This window comes from Caretta caretta, chromosome 6, assembly GCF_965140235.1.
Source record: "Caretta caretta isolate rCarCar2 chromosome 6, rCarCar1.hap1, whole genome shotgun sequence".
NCBI lineage: Eukaryota > Metazoa > Chordata > Testudines > Cheloniidae > Caretta > Caretta caretta.
Window position 1 is genome coordinate 44,723,992 of NC_134211.1, and position 21,245 is coordinate 44,745,236.

The 21,245-nt window shown below is 42.4% G+C and overlaps 2 protein-coding genes across 2 annotated transcripts in view; one reads left to right on the forward strand and one right to left on the reverse strand.

Annotated features, from left to right (window-relative positions):
* GAS2 (growth arrest specific 2) overlaps nt 1–17,230 on the reverse strand; it is a 156,704-nt gene extending 139,474 nt beyond the window's left edge. The window contains exons 1-4 of the mRNA XM_075129457.1: nt 17,146–17,230; nt 16,228–16,360; nt 12,236–12,376; nt 11,365–11,495 (exon numbers count right to left, since the gene is read on the reverse strand). The gene's annotated coding sequence lies outside the window, so the exon portion shown is untranslated. The remainder of the gene's footprint in view (nt 1–11,364; nt 11,496–12,235; nt 12,377–16,227; nt 16,361–17,145) is intronic.
* Nucleotides 17,231–17,243: 13 nt separating this feature from the next.
* On the forward strand, nt 17,244–20,914 carry FANCF (FA complementation group F). The gene has a single exon (XM_048852147.2). It carries the CDS (start codon nt 17,244–17,246, stop codon nt 18,270–18,272), a length of 1,029 nt encoding a protein of 342 aa, XP_048708104.2. The 3' UTR covers nt 18,273–20,914.
* Nucleotides 20,915–21,245: the final 331 nt, after the last annotated feature.

Consider the following 21,245-nt stretch of genomic DNA (forward strand, 5'->3'; position numbering starts at 1 on the left):
CAGGGGTCACTTTGAAGGCACTCTGCTCCTCCTAGCTCCCTCTTCAGGCCCCTTAAGCACGCCACAACATCTCTTTTGTGACCTTCACCTAGGTCTAGTTTAGTAAGATTCAATCAGTCCTCAGAGTCCTTAATAACAAATGGTTCAAACAGTCCTCAAAGAGTCCCAAAATAAGATCCATAACCATGACACAAAAGTTCATACTTAGCCCTGGTTCTTCTGCCAAACACGGAGCTCTTCCACCTCCTCACTCTACTCCACCCAAAGCCATCACCTTAGCCCTTTCTAGCTGACACTTGGCCCTAGTTTCTTTCTCTTTCAGTGTCTCCTCCATTCTGAGGGAGGAGGCAGTCTATATACTGCTTTCCTTCAGAGAGCTCCTCTGTATCAGCTGGAAGAGAGGAGAGCCTTGCTTCACCCTCAACAGGGTTCCTCATCCCAGGCCCTTAAAGGAACAGTGTCTTGGGATTTTTTTCCCCCATCCAAATCCTAATTTCCTGGGACTGCTTCCTCTCATTGCTATCAGGCCATTTTCTGGGCCTTTGTCCAATCCAATTCCCTGGAACAGGGTCTTCTGGATCCCTCTACCCATAAATGGCCCTATTACAAGTATTCTTTTGAGTCCTCCTCACTTTTCATATTCAAGCATTGCATTGATACTATGGGAGTTACTTACATGGACTGAAGTCAAAATAGACTCTATAGACTAATTTCAGAGTAACAGCCGTGTTAGTCTGTATTCGCAAAAAGAAAAGGAGTACTTGTGGCACGTTAGAGACTAACCAATTTATTTGAGCATAAGCTTTCGTGAGCTACAGCTCACTTCATCGTGAGCTGTAGCTCACGAAAGCTTATGCTCAAATAAATTGGTTAGTCTCTAACGTGCCACAAGTACTCCTTTTCTTTCTATAGACTAATGATTTTTAAGAAAGTACTTTCTGTCTGAGAATATTATGCATTAAACAGGACTTTCTTAGTTAACTACACTGAAGTTATGAACACAGTGAAACACAGAAGATCTATTCTTGATGTTAAATTCCATCACAGAGCCAATGAAATATTTTAGGTTGAAAATAATAACATTTTTTCCCTGTAATGCTAATCACATGATTTGTAACTAAGACATTTTTTGTACTGTGACTGATTAGAAAGGAATGATGAGCTAGTTTTCCATAGGAATTAACTGACCGATGCTGTGCCATGGAGTACATTTCACTGTCATATTATACAAATAATCCACATATAGATCTCTGCTTTTTAAAAAGTAAGCAACTGTTCCAGAACAAGGATAATGGAAAAACAATGAATTATTCATAAAGAGTGCAAATTTCTAAGAACAGGTAATGGATTTACAACCCATTCTGCCTGACCACCTGCTCTCTTTTGATTGGTCATAATTCCACCTTCCTGCTTTTTCACTTTACCTTTCAATTCCTTCTTTCTTCAGACACAAATCTAGGTTTCTCTTAAACTCTTTAATAACTCTTTGCTCCAATTTCTTCCCCAGTAACCTATTTCATGTGTTTATGAGCTCTTATGTGGAATTGTTCTTGCTGAGTTTCCCTAAATATAGTAATGTAGGACCCAATCCTGCCTCTAATGACATAAGTGGTAAAACCTCCATTAAGATCAATGAAAGCTGCATTAAGCTTTAATTTTTAGATTATTTTCTCTAGTTTGTGACTCTTTCATCAGCACGAACATTCTGAGCTAAATTATAGGCCACTACTCCAATCTGCAAGAGCCATAACTAAGCATGGATGATTACGAATCTCCATTCTGTTAGCTGTGGATTCATCCGTGCATCCTCACAACCTAAGCACCCCCATATTGCTATTGACACCTCGTGAGCTGGTTTACACTTATCAGAGACATTACTATATTTATAAGACTTTACTCAGTGTGGTAAAAATAAACAAGTATATTTATTTAAACAGGCCAGTCAGCAATTCAAACCCTTCTTATACCTTTCGGGGCAAATGCTAAGCCGAGCAGACACCAAGGATCTCATATGGATGCGTAGGGCATATGTGGAAGGGATGGGGGCGTGTCTTCCCTCTAAGCTGCAAACTGGTTGTGGAACCTTGATCTGTTCACACTGCCATGCGGGGATTCCTGGAAGAGAGTTCCACACTATCTGCAGTAGTGCACACCCAGTATGTATGTATAGTTCCCCTACTTCCGTGCCCCCTTTGCACAGCAGAATTATGGTATTTCACTGCCAGGCTTCTATGGACATGGAGGCAGAGGCAGAATATGTCCCTTAATGCAGTCTGAGGAGAATTAGGAGTACATTTATCTTTTCAGGTAGGTCTGTTTCTCTTTCTTTCTCTACTATTTTCTTTGTTCTTGCTTTCTTTCTGTTGCTTTTGATCTACCCTTTTTCTTTTCTTCACCATACTCCAATCACCTTTATGCTGCTCTCCAGGTGCACTTTACACTGATTTCTATTCATTTTTTCTCTAGCTATTCCCAGTCTTCTCCTCAAAGACAAACTGCTGCCATCAGTGTCTCCCCCTCCCACCCATCTTCTTCTTTCTCCAACTGTTCAGCTCAAAGAGTCATTCCTAAACCTCAGAGAAGGCTCTGGTTCTAACAACCCTTTCCATTCTTCTATTAAAGAAGCATCACTCAAAACATTCTGAATGGACAGAACATCACTCTGTGTGTACCTTGTTATATTGTCACCTGAAACAGGTGGTTCTCCACCTCATTTAATGAACATAAATGACTCCCATTCCTTAGGAGCTGGGAGACTTAGGTTCTGTTCCCAGCTGGCCACTGATCTGTTGTGTGACTTTGAGCAAGTCATTTCACCCTTGTTTCAGTTGCCGTATCCGCATAGTCATACTAACCCTCTTTTGTAAAGCAGTTTGACATTTAGGAATGAAAATCATTATATAATGCATTATTATTAATTATAGTCTTCTTCCATTTACATAAGTGGGAAGCGGTGGCCAGCACATCCCTCGGCCCACACTGCTTCCCGGAGCCCCCATTGACCTGGAGCAGCGAACTGCGGCCAGTGGGAGCTGTGATCGGCCAAACCTGTGGATGTGGCAGGTAAACAAACCGGCCCACCAGGGTGCTTACCCTGGCAGGCTGCGTGCCAAAGGTTGCCGATCCCTGATATATAGGATAGTATGCTGTGGTTAGAGCAGGAAAGTCAGGAAACCTGGGAATAATCCTGGTTCTGACAGCCACTTGCTGTCTTAACTAAACAGAAAACTCATGTGTGATCTTGGGAAAGTCATTTTAATTGATCTTCCACTTGCCTCAGCATCCCAATGTATAAAATGCGTGTTGTAGCCACTTCACAGGCGTGTTTGAGGCTTACTAAGTAGTATTTATGCAATACTTTGAGATTCTCAGATAAATTAAAATAGGTACTATTTAGTAATTCTATCTCTTTTACTTTCTTCCAGCATCCCCCTTACCGTGAGGAATTTGCCACACTCCACAATCCCTTCTTTAAAATGGCTTCCTTTGGTGGAACTCCCCTAGATTTATTGCACTATTCCCTGAAATGTGGCACCCTAGACCAGTGGTTTTCAACCTTTTTTCATTTGTGGACCCTGAAAAATTTTCGAATGGAGGTGCAGACCTCTTTGGAAATCTTAGACATAGATTGTGGACCCCCAGGAGTCTGCGGACCACAGGTTGAAAACCACTGTTCTATGATAATGACAACCTTTCACTGACCCCTTAGATATAGTCTGCGGACACTCAGGGTTCCATAGACAACAGGTTGAAAACCACTGCCCTAGATAAATGTATATGTAGCTGCTAATTAAAGCCATCCCATTATTAATTATTGTTATTATAGTCATACTAAGCATAATAATATACTTTTGGTACTGTTGATTCAGATTTTATTTTTTAATCTTAGAAATCATTACTCTGATTAAATATATTTCAGCACCCTAGAGGATCTTTCTTTCTAGTGCCTCTTCATATTCCCCCTCACTGGCAATAGTTGTTTATTCTTGTGACAGTGAGTCATTCTGATGTCCATGTGTGGGGATTGTTTTGTTCAGCAGGTTTCTTGTTTGGTATGAATGCACAACATCTTTGCCAAATGCTCACTTTTGGTTTTCTTCTAGTAAGTGATTTGTCCTGTCTCTGTTTATACTACAGACTGTGCCTTAGGCATGTTTTCCTAATTAGAGCAGGCTGAGCCTTTCTTGCTTTCCTGGGGCTTGTCATAGGCTGAATTACAAACAGTGGTGAGACTAGTTACCCAATTCACTTCATTAATGACACATGTTGCTGAAGCACAGTGAGAGACTATGAAAAGCTCAAATTTCAGACCAACCTTAAAACCAGACGCGCAAAAACAACAATGAGAAGAGAAAGCCATAGACAGTAAGCCAGAGCTTTACCCTTTGTAAATATTGTAGGCATTCTTGAAAATAAGACAGGGCAACCCTTTAATTTAGTATGTTGCACATTTTTTATTTGTCCTGGGACAAAACACCATGACAATGAGTTTATAAAAATAATCAAATTAATAATTACCCTACCAGTTTGAATAAAAACCCTGTGCATAATTTCATACAGTGAATAGGTGAAAATCACTGGGACCCAAGTGGATTTGCTCTTTATTGATATTCAGACCAGATATCTGTATAAGCTAGATGAGTACTAATAGTGCTGTCATTACAAAAATAAGTAACCAGTCTTCAAATGCTCCTTGTATAGTACATTTCTATGCTACCAGGGAATTTGAGGATCTTTGGACACAAGGCAGGACCTGAAAGGCAGCAGAATTTGAGGCCTTCTGTGTATAATAGCCCAGTGCTTCATAAAGAAGAAGGAAAGTCTGAGATAATGTAAGTGTGAGTAAGCCCTGGTCTATACAACAAACTTACGTCAGTATAACTAATCGAGGTAGTTATACCGACTTAACCCCCAGTCCCAGTACACACACTGCTATGCCGATTGGAGGGCTTCTCCTCTCAACATTGCTACTGCTGGGGAGGTGGAGTACCTACGCCAACAGGAGCAGCTCTTCTGTCAGCATAGGTAATGTCTTCACTAAGTGCTACCGTGCACCGGTGCAGCAGTGCCCCTGCAGATTGGGAGTGTAGACAAGCTCTAAGGGAAGAAATAAACACTTGTGAAGGACATTTTGAACTCTGTGCCAAAGATTGTGTGTGAAATTATGGGTTAACTTGTAATGTTGTTCCTAACTGAAGAGAAGAATCAAAATGTATATAGCGAAATATGAAATGGTCTGGCTGGGCATGCCTGGTGATTCACATTTCTTGCCTTACCATTCTGGCTATAAAGCTAAGTCTTACTGGCCAATGATAAAATAATAAATTGAGCAGGGTGATCCACTATACCTGAGCCTTTCTTAAAAAAATAAATAATAAGAAATAAGAACAAGAACAATAAAATAAAAATCAAGAGAGAAGATAGCAAGGTATGAAAAACTCTTTCACAAAGTGGAATGGTTATGGAAAACTAGAATAAATATGATACCAGTGATTACGGGAGCACTTGAAGTGATCCCTACGGGTCTGAATGAGCAGCTCAAGAACACATTAGGAGTGCAAGACCTCAGGATAAGTGACCTGCAGAAGACAGTGCTCTTAGGTACTGTGAGAATTTTAAGGAAGCTCAAAGGAGAACAAGTGCATCTGAACATCTAAAATGCAGGAATTCTGTGAAGGATTTAACAAAACTGACTCCACAAACCTACTGAGTTGGTTCATGGTCAGGATTTATTGGCGATAGATTTTAGACAGTAGCTTTCCCCTTTTTATGCTTAAAGATCGTATATGTTGTGAAACTATTAGTTTTGTTGTTTTAAAAAATTCCCATGATGTAACACTGAGGGATGATAATAATTATAATACCTAGCATTTTTAATGCTCTAGATAAACCTTGAGAATGCCCTGGGCCTGCTCCTCCTTTAATTATGGTGCTGTAAATCAGGAGCCATTTAATTGAAGCCAATGGATTTATGCCAGAGTAAAAATGGAGCAAGCAAGAGGAAAATCAGGCTCATCCTGTGTAGCTCAGGGAAAATACAGGTTTGAAACATGTTGAAAAAAAATAAAGTCTGGGCAGGATTTCAACTTTGGTAAGTTTTACTCTTCCTATTAGCAAACCAGGAGCTCAGAACAATTAATTAGGCCTTGAAGAATGCAGGGAGTGATTTTCATGTAGCTCAGATAGAATAGGCTGGATACTCTCAAAGAGTTCTTGACAACTACGTAGTTGCAGTGGCGGAGGTTTAGGTTGGATATTAGGAAAATCTTTTTCACTAGGAGGGTGGTGAAGCACTGGAATGCGTTACCTAGGGAGGTGGTGGAATCTCCTTCCTTAGAGCTTTTTAAGGTCAGGCTTGACAAAGCCCTGGCTGGGATGATTTAGTTGGGGATTAGGTCCTGCTTTGAGCAGGGGGTTGGACTAGATGACCTCCTGAGGTCCTTCCAACCCTGATATTCTATGATTCAAAGATTCCAGGAACCTCTTTGGGGTCAAATTCAAATGCATACCGGAGGCAGGTTTATGGGCAATAATTCTGGTTTATGATACTTAATTTTGTAACCCAAGAAATCATCAAACAGGAGCAGGATCCAAACTATGGAGTGTATGCAATATACTGATTAAACCAAAACAAAAAGCATATTATCCACGTATATTACTTTCTGACAGACATCCTAATGGATAATACCTCAGGATATGTCTTCACTGCAGATGGGAGCAAGCCTCCAGGCCAGGTAGGCAAACTCATATTAGCAGGGCTCGAGCTAACACTCTAAAAACAGCAGTGTGAACATTGCGACTTGGGCTGCAGCTAATGCTCTCATGTGCACCTGACCCTTTAGGCCTGAAGGCCAAAGGTGCAGCTGAAGCTGCAATGTCTACATGGCTATTGTTAGCATGCTAGCTCAAGCCCTGCTAGTACAAGTCTGTCTATCCTGGCTGGGAGGCTCACTCCCAACTTCAGTGCAGACATACCCATAGTAGCTTGGTTAATTCAAATTACCTGAGAGAGTGCCTCAATAGCCAATGAAACAAACAGGTGAGAAAGAAGACACCCCTATCTTGCATATTAGCAGAAAAAATTGTCTAGAAATAACGCACACCATGTAATTTGAGCATTAGAGTTTTCTGATAGGGCCTGAATCTATCTTCTAAACCCCTCCCCAAACCAAAACTTTGTAAAAACTCTAAATGGAAAGGGCCTGTAAGCCTGAGTAGAAACAAAACGCCCCCAGAGACAGTCAGGTCTTTCAGCCAGAGAGAGAATCCTTATCAACAAAAATCAAACCAAGTAATATACGCAAAAAGAGAAACAAAACTTCCACAATCTGAGAAGTGCCAGTACGGTGGTGGTTTCTGTGATGTGAACACCTGTCCCTTAAGTATCAAAGTCCACCAGAGTAATTTTGTAAACATGAAGACACAACAATAGGACAATAACAACTTTTGGTTATTACCAATCTGTTCTCAACTCAAACTGGAAACCTAGAGTCTCTATATCACATTACTAATTCCCTGCACAATTGTATCAGTTTTAAATCTATTTGACTTCAGAAGATGTTAAATTTAGAGAGTAGAAAAACACCACTCCACTATATTTAGCAAATGACCGAAACAAAAACCCACCCATAAACTTTCCTTAAACAGGGGTGGGGGGGATAGTTTGGAAAGTAGGGTTGGTCTATGTATTAATATTGCCTGAGCCAACCATTCATATGATTTTTCACAGTACATTCTTCTTAATGTGCTGCAAATAATGCATGTGAAACTCTTTAATCATTAATGAGATTAGCATACAACCCTCACCATCAGAATACTCACTTAAGTAATGAGACAAATGCCAGCCCTAATGATTTCTGCCATCCCTTTCCCCCCACATTGGCTTCACAATGGAAAATTGAATTCCTTTGTAAATATGAACCAATGATCTTCTTAGCAAAGATTGAAAAAAGTATATATCCTGTGGTTTCCATTTCCTTGGCTTTATTGTTTTTATGTAAATTCTCCCAGGACATTTCAGGTTATATGTCTGGAAACCCCAGCCATCTAGCAGAGGAAAGGTTGAGAGAATAATGAGAAACGTGCTGGAAGAATTCACATAAAAGCTTTGGAGACATGAAAATGGAAACAACAGACACTGAGAAACTTATTGCACAAAAAATAAATCTCAATCCAGTGTGTGTGTATACATAGTGCACATGGATATATACTGAATAGGTAACTCAGATATTAGCCCATCCAGACAATGAGAAGTTCTGAGATATCAGGGCAACCACGAGATTGATACTTGCATGGCTTGTGTTATTAGAATCCAGACAGATATAGAAATAGATTTATGCCCAGTTATCCTGCATTGAATTTTATACACATTAAAAATATAATGGGCTCCAACATGAAAAATGTCTTTTTAAAACTTTCCTATACCCTTGTGAATGATAAAGTTTCATTTGTCACTGAAACACATGAAAACTTACCAGTTGGAGAAAACTTTTATTGGTGTTTTTCTTAACTGTACAATTTCACTTTAAAACCACTCAGAACAATTCATTGTTCAAAAGTAAAGCTGTGAGATGCTGGCACACTTGACTACATTTACATACAACAGCCCCACCATTTAAAATCAAGATTTTCAAGAGTGACTAGTGATTTTGCATGGCTCAATTTGGTATCCAACTTGAAATACCTTATTGGGACATTTGTTTTCAGAAAGTGCTGATCATTTACCCTCTGAAAACCAGGGTCTCTTTAACGTGTCTCAATTTGGGCACCTGGAATAAATGTGGCCTAAAATGCTGTAAAAGTTATCTGGAGTTTTCTCACGCACACCATATGCCAGACCTTGTTGCAATACTGCCCTAAATGAGCAACTGAGGATTTTCCTGGCATGAGGGAACCATCACCTGGAACAGGAGGCTTGCTAGAGGCATGCATAGCCACTGCATACTGTACTCCAGCTATCTCTGTCTGGTGTAACTGTTCTTCAGGAGTTGTTACAAGCTGGCATTACTTAGGCCTGAGGTATCTGTAAGTTGCAACAGGAGCTAAGCTGACCATCCCCAGGCTCAGTAGAACAAAAGAGGTGGTGTAAAGCCACCTTTACCCACAACCCCTCAGATGCACTGACTGCATCTCCAGCATGGATGAATTGAGCTCTATGTCACAAATGTGATATTACAGACATGACTGATAACATCAGAATTACAGATGAGCCCAAGCAACAAAGCTTGGATACTAAGCTAAACTTCTCAAAAGATGAGAGTTTTAGTTTGGCCCACTATTCAGAGAGGGGGCTGACCAGAAAGTTAGATCATAGAACCAGATATCTCTAAATATCAAGGATGTTCCAATCTGACTTTTGATTTTGTCTGTCTTTAATACAATAGTAAACAATTCATGTTTGATGTCTGGCAGAGGGATGTTTTAATCTCTTCATAGCCAAAATCTAATTGGCTGAGACATGTGCAAGGTCCATAAATAACTGTCCACTTATCACCCGGAAGGATGACCACACACTATTGGCAACTTAGTAATTTGCCAAGTGGCCAGAAGTTTTTAGAAATTTTGAGCAAACAGTAACAGGTAACATGACACTGTCTCCCCCAGATAGCTTGTGTTTGGAAATGCAAATCTTTTGCAGCAACCCTTTCCCATTTTGTAGTGCTACGTATGTGGGCATATAGAGTATACCTCCTTTTTTATTTTTAGAGGAAAAATTATGCCCACTTTACAGTAAATGTGACTACTGAGAGGAAACAGAATTGAACAACAGATTATAGATCTCTGGCACATTTGATCAGTTTTGCTGCAAATTGACCAGTCTCGCCTGAGGAGTTTTATTGGCTTCATAACAAAAGGGATGAAATTTATGAGTTTCACAAGGTTTCATATGAATCTTTTGCTTGAATTTCAGGTTCAGACAAAGCATTAACAGGAACTCAAGCAAAATATAGGAGTTGTGAAACCATGCTGGTATGGGTCACTGAAAACTGGGTTTGGTTGGCTTGTTTCTCCTCTGGTTCTTTAATCAACAGCATCTTCTCATTCAACTACTCTCTGGAGGGCCCTACATCCTATCTATCAAAAGCCACTATAGAGGAGAAACTTTTCTCTTGAATACTGTTTAACACTATGGCTGCTGAACACTCTCACAGATGATTGTTCCTGTTTAAAATCTGACTTCAAAAATACATTAAGGATCTTTATTTAAAAAAATAAAAAGCCTGGATGTCTGTCTTGCCTATTCTCCATCCTGCCTGCTTTTGCATGAACATTTAACATAAGAACTAAAACAACCCACTTATGGGCAGGCATTTACATCAAATGTACACATAGACATGCAGTGGAGCACCCAAAACGTGCCTGGATCTGACACCTCTCTCTCTCTCTTTTTAATTAGGCGCTAAAAATGGGCAAATATATCAGATCTAATATATACATAACATCCACGTGAAAGAAAACAAACAGGAAAAACAGCTTATAGACACACACATCCGTAAAGAAACTTGTAGATACAACTAATGAGTCACAATATCACAAACAGATGTTATATTAAACCAGATGATACTGCTTTTTTCTTTAAAGAAAACAGATTTGAAACCATATTCCCAAGTGGTGCAAACAGACATAGCTCCAATTAAATCAATGAAATTATGCTGATTTACACCACCTGAGAATCTGACCCTTTGTTGTAAATCTAGGTAGTGGGGATAAGGGTATTATAGTGAAAGGTATTTTTAAGGCTGGGCATTGAGATAATAAGTTCTTTGGAATGCTTAAGAAATGCTACTACCACGCTTTTCCCCTCCAAAAAAAGAGAGAGAGAGAGAGCTCATGTACTATATCCGGATGATTTTCTTTTGGATATCCTTGTGGCTCCCTGTTCTCCCTAAACAAAGTATTGAGCCTATACAGGTTTTACACAACATGAAATGTAACCATATCCAGAATGCTGACAAATACTGAAGCTGCCAAACCATAGAAAGGAGGCTTCCAACTCTAAAAGTCCTCCAGGAAAAAATATGTATACATGGAAAAGATAGCCAGTTTGACAAGAAGCAGCTTATGCTCTTCTTGACCCAAAGAAAATTCTTCATCTGCTGCACTGCATTTGATTATTGAATCACGCCAATATATCAGGCTGATCAGTGGCCTTCAGACTTATACTGGAAGGCCTCAAAAGATACTGCTAGGGCAGCCAGGCACTAAAATGATAAACCTGGATGCTTTTTATAATATTAGCACCAGGGTATGGGAGATTAAGGTAGTTTTCTGAGTGGAGAGTGTGGAAAAGAGAATTTATGGTTAGGTAGCTGTCATGCTGGGCTCACTGCTTATTACACAAATCATAACTTGTCTCAGTGTTACCTTGTGCTCTTCTCATCTGTTGTATTTGTTATCTTCAGTCTTGGATTGCAAGCTCTTTGGATCAGGTTCTGTCTTTTCATTCTGTGTATATGTACAGTGCCTAGCATAAGGGAGGGGGCATCTAGGTGCCTCTGCAACAAAAATAAATAACAATAGCTTATTACAAACCTGGGGGGAGAATTTGGCATCTGGGATCAACAGTTCAGGTTGGGAGGGACTTGTGTGAGGTGGAGGTTGGCATGTTGAGATTCAGAGTTCATAGTCAGGAAAAGTGCTGGAGTTTTGGTTAGAGAGATGGGGCAAGTCAGCTGTACTTGCTACTAGTGCAAAAGAAGGGTTTGGAAGTTGGGAGGAGGTTCAGGTTACAGGTGCTTACCACAGCAGGTGTGCAAGAAAGTTTTAGCGGCTTTAGGGTTTGTGCTGTGAGGTTCTTTTAGAGGTTCTGAGGAGATATGGCAACCAGGAAAAAGAGCTGGCTTGGGGGCACCTGTCACCCATTTTTATTAGAAAACCAACATGAGCCCCAAACCCCATAGATTTTCCATGATGTAAAAACAAATTTTATCAAACTGGCCTGTTGTAAATTAATGCCCATACATGGATACTAACTAACAAGCTAAGACACCTCTTTGTTGCCTTGATGGTCAGCATCCTCTCATGAAATTAACATGGCAATGTACTAGTACTGTCATTTCATCTAACTTTGCCTAAGAAGCCTGTGCTTCTACAAGAGAAGTTCAGGTATCTCTTGGAGTACAATTATCTTAGCTTTGATAATTCAGATTTCAAGTTCAATTTACAACATCAGAGGAGAGCATGTGGAGCGGCTAAATATCTACTGATTGTTTTGGGGGCTCTTCTTGGTGCTCACCTGATATTAGTGAAATCCAAACAGACTGCATCTCCCATAATGCACCACAGTCTCTCCCTGGGTTTGATCTACCATGTTGCATCATCGGAGTCTTTCCTGTGGTGGAATTAGTAACTGGAATCTCATGAAACACCATGACACCTCAGGCAGACACAGAGTTAAAAAACAGGACACAAAAAACCCAACAGGAAAAAAAGTGTAGTTTTGGATCAACAAACTGAAACAAAACATTTCATTTCAGGAATGTCAAAATGTTTCATTTCAATTAAAAATGTCAATATTTTGACTTTTGATCCCAGTTTGGGACAAAATCAAATGTTAAAATACCAGAATTTTGCATAGGCTGGAAATTCCATTTTTCAATCAGCTCTGTAGAGGCCTGTTAGAAATCCCATCCATTTCCCTTTACATGCAGGAATGTTCTAGATTTCTTAGGGCTTTGTCCAATGCAGTCATATGTTCACAGCCTGTTTTTGTTAGGTTCCTGGTGCTGCAAATGTGATTATTTGATTTCTTTCAAGTGAAATTTATAGGCACATTTATGTTATATAAACATGTACATTTCATCCAATAAGACTAAGATCAGAAACCCTCAAAGATTTCCTATGAGAAATTCCTGAAGGGAACTTTCTCATTTATTTCTGCTGTGGTGCAGACAAACCTCCAAAATAAATCCTTCATTAAAATATACATGGAGCTAAAACTTAGTGAAATTGCTCACTTTAGAGACCATAACACCTATTGCAAGAGAGACTGTGTTAATACTAACTGTTTTCTGACTACCAAAACTTCCATCTGTAGTTTCACCTGAATGCAGTATTCCCCACTTCATATCTTAAACTGTTGTGTTGCATTTGTCGCTGTGTGCTGTTGAATGGTTGACACATTCTACCTGCGAAATGACTGCATTTCAGCAGTGAATGAAGTATAATATGCTTTTCAATCTTTTGGAATAAAAGATGATATGTAAACAAACTATTATTAACATTAATATCAATTGTGGTGGGTGTGTACCGCACATATGTAATGAAATAGTTAATTGGAGAGAGGGAACAATTAGTGTACATGGTTGCACCTGAAGGGTGAGCTAGGCCCAACTGAAGATGAGTCCAGCTGAGGGATGATCTGGGTGGTGAACATAAAGGGAAGAAGCCCAGATATAAAAAGGCCTGTAGGGAGTAATCCTTCTTTGAATCCTAGAGAATAGAAAAAAAGTCCTAGGGAGGGAGAACAAGACTGCCTAAAGGAAGGCCAAGGTAGGAAGAAGTTGAGGGAGATAGTGAGGCCTCTGAAGGAGCAGATCTTAGACGCTTATCCACAAAGTCCCTGAATGGTACCCCAGATGGACAGGAGTGGGTGAACATGCCTGTATTCCCCTTCTGGATCACTGGAAACACTATGAGAAGAGGGAGAAGGAATACTGAGTGCAAAGCTTCTCCTCCAGGGAGAAAGTTCTAGGAGGTGTTGCTCTGCTGAACAGTGAGAGAACAATGCTGCAGAGCCTGGGTCGGAGCAAACAGTTATGTCTGAGTTTAGTTTAGTGGATCCTTAGCTTACCTTAGAAGGAGTAAGACTAAATGTGAGCTGGCTGGAGGGTGAGTCATGAGAGGAGGTAGACCGGGGTGGCCAACCTGTGCCTCTAGAGCCACATACAGCTCTTCAGAAGTTAATATGCGGTTCCTTGTGCAGGCACTGGCTCCGGGACTGGAGCTACAGGCACCAACTTTCCAATAGGCCAGGGGGTGCTCACTAATCAACCCCTGGTTCTGCCACAGGCCTGGCCCCTACTCCTCCCCTTCCTGCCCCTTCCCCTGAGCCTGCTGTGGCCTCGCTCCTCCCTCCCGCACACCACAAAATAGCTGATCAAGAGGTGTGGGGAGGGAGGGGAAGGCATTGATTGGCAGGGCTGCCAGTGGGTGGGAGGCACTGGGGATGCAGGGCTGCTGATGTATTACTGTGGCTCTTTGGCAATGTACATTGGTAAATTCTGGCTCCTTCGCAGGCTCAGGTTGGCCACCCCTGAGGTAGACCCTTAGAGAGCTAGAGCAGCTGTTGGCAGGGTGCTTGCTGAGGAGAGTCTGCTAGGCCATGCCCAGCCAGAAGGGCATATGCCAACAGTGAGTCCACTCAGCAACAAATTCATTACAATAGTATTGTAGAAATCTAGGGACCTGTGGCCCTCAGGAGAAAATATGCAGTTAATTCTGAACTGAAAGTCTATTCTAAGACTTTTAAACTCCAGTGCTTTCAGAGGGTGTGTTGTGGATGTGGTTTTGTGTTTTGTTTTTTTTTAGGATTGAAGGACTCATTCCAACTACCTAGCCTGATCCTTTGGCTAACACAGGCCATAAAACTTCACCCAGGAATACCCCCATTGGGTCCATATCTTTTAGAAAGACCTCAGTCTTGATTTTAAAGATGCCTACTGATGGGCAATCCACTCCATCCTTTCATAGGTTGTTCCAGGGGGTAAGTACCCTCACTGTTAAACACACAAATAAGAACCTTCTTTATTTATTTTTTAAGTCAGCGCATTAGAGGGGGAAGAGGTTAGGGGCACTAAAACCCAACTATCTTCCTCATCAGTTCCAAGAATAGTTCTGAGTTGGCAGTGATGATGAGCATCTGCCCTCTGTTCTTTACGTCAGGGGAGGGAGGAGAGAATAGCTCTGGCAGTGGGGGGCCTAGTGAGGACAGGAGCTTCACTGGCTCTGAGTGAGTCTAGAGCAGTACTCAGGAAAGGATGGCTCCTCTTTTGTACAGAACTATTTAAGGTAGCCTAGGAGAGGGGAAAAACAGGAGGAAACTGAGAACCAACAACCATCCCCAATTCTCTGCTTCAGTCTGTGTTAGAGCAGCTTGTGGAAATGTTCTAATTTGCACCACTGTAAACAGTCTCTTAGGGACCAAACACTGTCTAGGGACAATCAAAATGTAGTACACTCCAGCTGCTTCCCCTTTCTCCTCCCAACATATCCCTTTGTGCGTGCAGCTTCCAGGAGGAGTCAGAGCTTGCTATGCTATCTGTAGGCCTGCTGGGAACTTCCAGGTGCTTTCTGCTCCCTTTGCACCACTCAGGTGATATAAAGGGAAGAGAACAAGGCAGAAAACTTGCCACAGAGCATTGACCTTCCTTCAGTGATATATGCGGCCCTCAAGCTGAGAAGTTCTACACTAGTGCTCTGCTATCATTTGGAGCTTCATAGCAGCAATGAAGATAAAATTGATGATTCTAATGCAAAAGCATAGGCCTCTGCCACTTGACCTAAAGAAGAATTACTAAAGATAAATTATGCAAATAACAGTGGGAGCTGGTCCTAGCACCAGGAGACATGGAAGTAAGCATATGCCATGTGGATGAGTGGGGGCTTGGAATTGGACAAACAGTGCTGTGAACTCTCACAATTTTGACCCCTGCTGTAGGTGGTTTCATGAGCATGTGATAAATTTCCAGCCAACTCTCATCCACTTTGCCAGTCTTTCAGAAGTAACATGCCAAATTAAGTGCTACTGTAACCCATACTAATAGAGTGACTCTGGATCATCCTCTACTGGCTAGACAACATATAGACCAAGAGTTCTCAAACTGGGGGTTGGGACCCCTCAAGGGGTCATGAGGTTATTACATGGGGGGTTGTGAGCTGTCAGCCTCCACCTCAAATCCCACTTTGCATCCAGCATTTATAATGGTGTTAAATATACTAAAAAGTGTTTTTAATTTATAAGGGGGTGTCACACTCAGAGGATTGCTATGTGAAAGGGGTCACCACTACAAAAGTTTGAGAACTACCTATATAGACATTTATGACAGCTGCTGCTTGCATGCTAATACATCTGGCTCTTCAGCTCAAGTAGTACAGGCTTATGCTTTTTACTAAGGGTGAGGGCTCTGTCCCCACAGATAACTCAAATAGGAGAATTGCTACATTTGGATATGCTGATTGTAACCGCTAGACCATAACCTGGTACCAGAACCAGGAATAGAAACCAACCTGATGCCTGACATTCCACTGCAGTATCACAGTCGTGGAACCCACTTGCAATGTGTGTATTGTGGTCCAGCCCAACCCTGGAGAGACATAGTGGGTAGCAGCATGAGTGTGAGTGCCATTTCTCTATTTATTCCTATAGGTGAAAAGGAGAGGTCTCTGATTAGTATTGATAACCCTCAATCATGAATCAGCCTGCCCAGAATCATGATTGTGTAAACCTCATCATAATTTAAAAACAATTTGGGGATTATTACTTATTGTTTTTTGAGTCATTAGTGATTCTGATGACATTTTCAACATTTTTCTCCACAACTGTAAGAGCTAGACACTTTTTTAAAATGAAAGCTGAGCCACACTTAATCACAAGATTATAGCAAATAGGGACTTAAACAAATGCTACAGAGCTAACCACTAGAGCTGGAATCTGTGTAGCTGTGGATGTGAAGACTGTGGGTTCAAACGCTGCGGAGTAAAATCTATATATGTCAAAGTTAGTGTTAGACCCCTGGTGTAATTGTGGGAATTATTTTATATTGTACTTCAACGGTGTGGTCATATTTTATGTTGGTGTTGCAGTCACAGCAGTTGCACTGTGGTTAAAGGGAGCTGTCCCTCTAACTACAGGTCACTTTATAGCAGGGCTGTTGGAAGATGCCTGAGAAGGCCAGGTCTGTACTGCAAGCGGGGGTGTGACTGCAGGCTGGCTAGCGAGATGGGCGCTCCGAGCAGCGCTGCACACAGGCACTATAGGCCGAAACAGTCACCCCGGCCTGCACCACTCTCGCCGCTCTGCCTAGCTTTGACCCAGCCGGATCAAGCAACACTCCCTGACTCCCGAGGCCTCCCCCCCACGATCTAGCGGAAGTCAATTGGCAGGGGACTGACATCACTATCAGCCAATGGGATTGCAGAGCTCACCTCAAGCGGGTTCCCATTGGGCTATCTCACGGGCGGAAGGTAGAGCCGCGGCTCAAACTTGCGGCGGGAAGCGCCAGGGGTCCGGGCGAGCCGTCGCCATGGAGACGCTGTTGTGGCAGGTGGAGCAGCTGCCTGGGCTCCTGGCCGTGTCCCGCTCGGAACAGGTCCGGGACTGGGACCCGCCAACCCTGGACAGAGCCCTGCAGTGGGGCCGCTACTTCCAGCACCTGCACGGCCGCTTCCGCGCCCAGCCCCGGCTCCGGGCCGCCCTGGGGCAGCGGCTCCGCCGAGGGCAGCCGGGGCCGCCGCTAGGCTTCGGACACCTGGGGCGCTGCCCGGAGCTGCTGGGCCTAGCGCTGCTGGGCAACCGTGCGCTGCCGCCCGCCGCCTGCCACCGCCTCTTGCGGAGCTTGCTGCTGCCGCCCAGCGGCCAGGCTACCCCGGGGCCCTGCAGCCTCGGCCTCCTGGCCCGGCGCAGGGCCGCCGTCCAGCTGCTGCCGCCTCCCAGCTCCGCCCCAACGCGCCCTGGGGAGCTGGAGCCGCAGCTGCGGACCGAAGCCCAGCTGCTGCTGTCCCGGCTGCAGGAAGACGAGGAGGAGCAGGGCCCGGCAAGTGTCCTGGAGCAGCTGCCCGGTCCTAGGGTCTACCGGGTGCTTGCGGCGCTGCTGCTGGAGCAGGCCGGGGACGACGCTGGCAGAGAGGGGGCCAGGCCGGCTGCGGCGGTGCTCTCCTGGCTGCTCGGGGACCCAGGCCGGCTCTCCGACTTCTGCCGCCTCCTGCCGGGCTCCCTCCTGGTTGCCCTTTCTGCCCGATACCCCCAGCTGGGCACCCCTTACTTGCATCTCCTTACCAGCTGGGGCAGCCGCCTGCGCTACGATCCCCTGCGTGGCCAGTGGGCTAGCAGCCGCTGCCCCGGTGAGGACGAGCTCTCCTGGGAAGAGCTGCAGGAGCGCTTCAGCTGCTTCATGAGGGGACCTGCCCCGCTCCGAGAGGCTGCCCTGGCTTCTCTGAAAAACCTGAAGACCCAGGATGGAGACTTCGAAGTCTGCGGGCTGAGTGTCTGGACTGACCTGTTGCTGGAGATAGAGGCACCCCTCGAAAGAGAGGACTGGACTCTAGAGAGTTAGCCCGGGGGAGGAGAGGACTGGGACATTAAATAGGTTTCATAGGAAATTCAATGGCCTGAAATCCAAAAAAACGGAGTAACTTTATTTTCTCCGTAACTAACACCAGAGCCAACTGGATTATACCTTGTTTGGAGTGAAAAGGCAACTTTGTGATCAGATTGCATGCCATAATATTTAAGTAAGTTAGCAAAGAGTACCTAAGGGACCTGGTTCTGCTCTTGCACATCCTGGTGTAAACCTGGACTGATTTCCCCCCACAGGAGTTACCCATATAAAATCTGTGTAAATGAGCTCAGAATCAGGCCCCTTACATCTAGTCAAGTTGTTCCCAGTTAACTTTCTCTTACACTGAGAACAAGTTGACTAGGAATCTTCTTTCCTCTTATGTCTTTGCCAGCTCTGATATTCCCCAATACTTATGGTTGGGCTATTTGGTTTAAGGGTACCCTTAATTCTGTAGATCACTAACAGGATATGCTTCCATCCCCTATTAGCACTATTGCTACAAAAGTAAAGTGTGCAGAGGAAAATAGTTTAACTTTGTCTGTGCTGCAAAGTTAGAAGTTTGAACTGTTCATTGCTGTGGGTACAGTCTGTTGACATTTGTTTCTAGTAGCTGCAGAGTACAAAAAGGGGGAAAATGACTTTTTTTTGTCTCACCTTTTTAGGATGCTCATAATTCCCAGTTAAATGTATTCTTTGCTATCATCTTGTCTTCCAGTGGTGGTTTATTTTTTTTTCCCCCTTCGTGCTTTGGAATATGCTAGGTACAATGTGGGGAGGGGTGCAGAGGTCAGAGGAGATTTCATGCCCAATGGGAAAGAGTCCAGAAAGCATACATAAAGCCCGCTGATTTGATCTTTTATCAATCACCCTGTGGCATGTTTGTTACTATATTGCAGTGGAAACTTCATTTTTCTATCCTTTGTTCGTCACTGTGAATGGATACTCAGTAGCTTAGCTTTTTGTTGAGTTTTTTTCCATCAAACTGGAAATACCAGTAGAAATACCTTTTTGCAAATGGGTTGGGCAACAGACTTCTTCTTTCCCTCCTAGATGATTACTGAAGAACCTGCTTGTCTTAATTGTCTTTATTAAATTGTGACTTTGATCACAATCTCTATGTGGGAAAATAATTACTGGTCAGGATTTGCTAAATGAAGGCTAGATGTGGAAACTGACCATGAACTATAAAATGGGCATTATCCTAACACAAAAGCAACTGGCTCCTGCAGTTAACCTCAACTTTTCACAGTAAACTGCTCACTTTTTAAAATAAAACATTTTATTACACAAAGCAAGACGTGGGACGTTACAGGTATGAACGTGGAACGTTACAGGTATGAACGTGGAAGGTTTTTGACCTACAGCCTCAATATACTTCTGAGCTTTGATGCTAACTGCACATAAAAATAAACAGTAAATCTGTTTTGCAAAACAATTGAAATGCTGTATGACGATGATACAGGGCCAAATCATGACCCCTCTACATCTGTTAATTGATGGGACTACCAGGTAATGTTACTACTTTGGTGAGTGACTGCTCATCAGTGGACCATAAAGGGGGGAATCATAATCTGGCCCATTGTGAGCAACTGTTAAGAGTGCATCAGCAAAATGACACCTTCATTAAGATATTTGATTGCTTCAGATTGTTTAAAAGCACTATGTAAATGGAATATGCCAGAATTCTTAAAATTGTTCTAAATCAGCAAGTCTAGTCTAATCTGAGAGCAAATTTGTATGGGCAAATTATAAACCTATAAAAATAGGAAACTATACTATAAACTCCTTAATTAAAAGACCCTTCCTTATTATAGTGATAGGAGATGATTTAGAGCAGAAGCTCCTTCTCAGTGAAGCTTGAGTCCTCTAGTTACACGGAGTTCATCTTCAACCCAATGTGGCCCATTAAAGCAAGGAATTTCTGCTGCCAGAACATTCAGGCCCCTGCATATCACCCACTTAATGAGGTTATTACAGAGGTGTGTTGCTGGTTGTTTGTTTGTTTAATCAAAACTGAACATCTAAACCTGTTTCTTTTGTTGCCTTACCGACATTTTGCAGAATACACATAAATTTCAAAGCACAAATAAAATACACAATAAATTATTCAAATAAAATGCCATTGAGACTTTTGGTAAATTACAGGAATCCTAGCATTCCTTTGCTGTTCTACAAAATGTTTGCAAATATTCTGTTGCGGTGGAAATCTTATTCCTTAACCTCATATTTGATCATTTAACAATCCTACTTATCAGACAGTATGATGAAAACCCAAACTGTTTGCAATGGGAATTATAATTAGCAAATATTTTCTGTTTGTGTTTTAACTTGAGATCTACTATAGGTCATTACACATATTGAATCTATTTCCCTAAGTTAAGTATCCTCACACCTTCTTGTCAACTGTCCAAATGGGTCATCTTGCTTATCACTACAAACGTTTTTTTTTTTTCTCCTGCTGATAATAGCTCATCTTAACTAATTAGCCTCTCACAGTTTGTATGGCAACTTCCAACTTATCTGTATGTGTGTGTATATCTATATATATCTTCTTACTAATGTTCCATTCTATGCATCTGATGAAGTGGGCTGTAGCCCACAAAAGCTAATGCTCTAATAAATCTGTTAGTCTCTAAGGTGCCACAAGTACTCCTGTTCTTTTTACGGATACAGACTAACACAGCTGCTACTCTGAAAACTATAGCTAATGTAATTTCTTTCTTCTAGTTCCACTCCCCTTAAACTCATCTCATACTAGTGAAGTAGTAAATATGTATATCAGGCTCCTACTTCTGCTTTCTCACCCTGTTGTATCAAGTTTTATCCTGTATTTTCATACCTTGTTGGTACCTGCTTCTTGCTGTTATACAGGGAAAGGATACCATGGCACGAAATCTCCACTCTGTACTTTATCTCTTGGTAAGTGAAGCTGCTACCTTTTCCAGAGTCTTACTGAATTATCTTGGA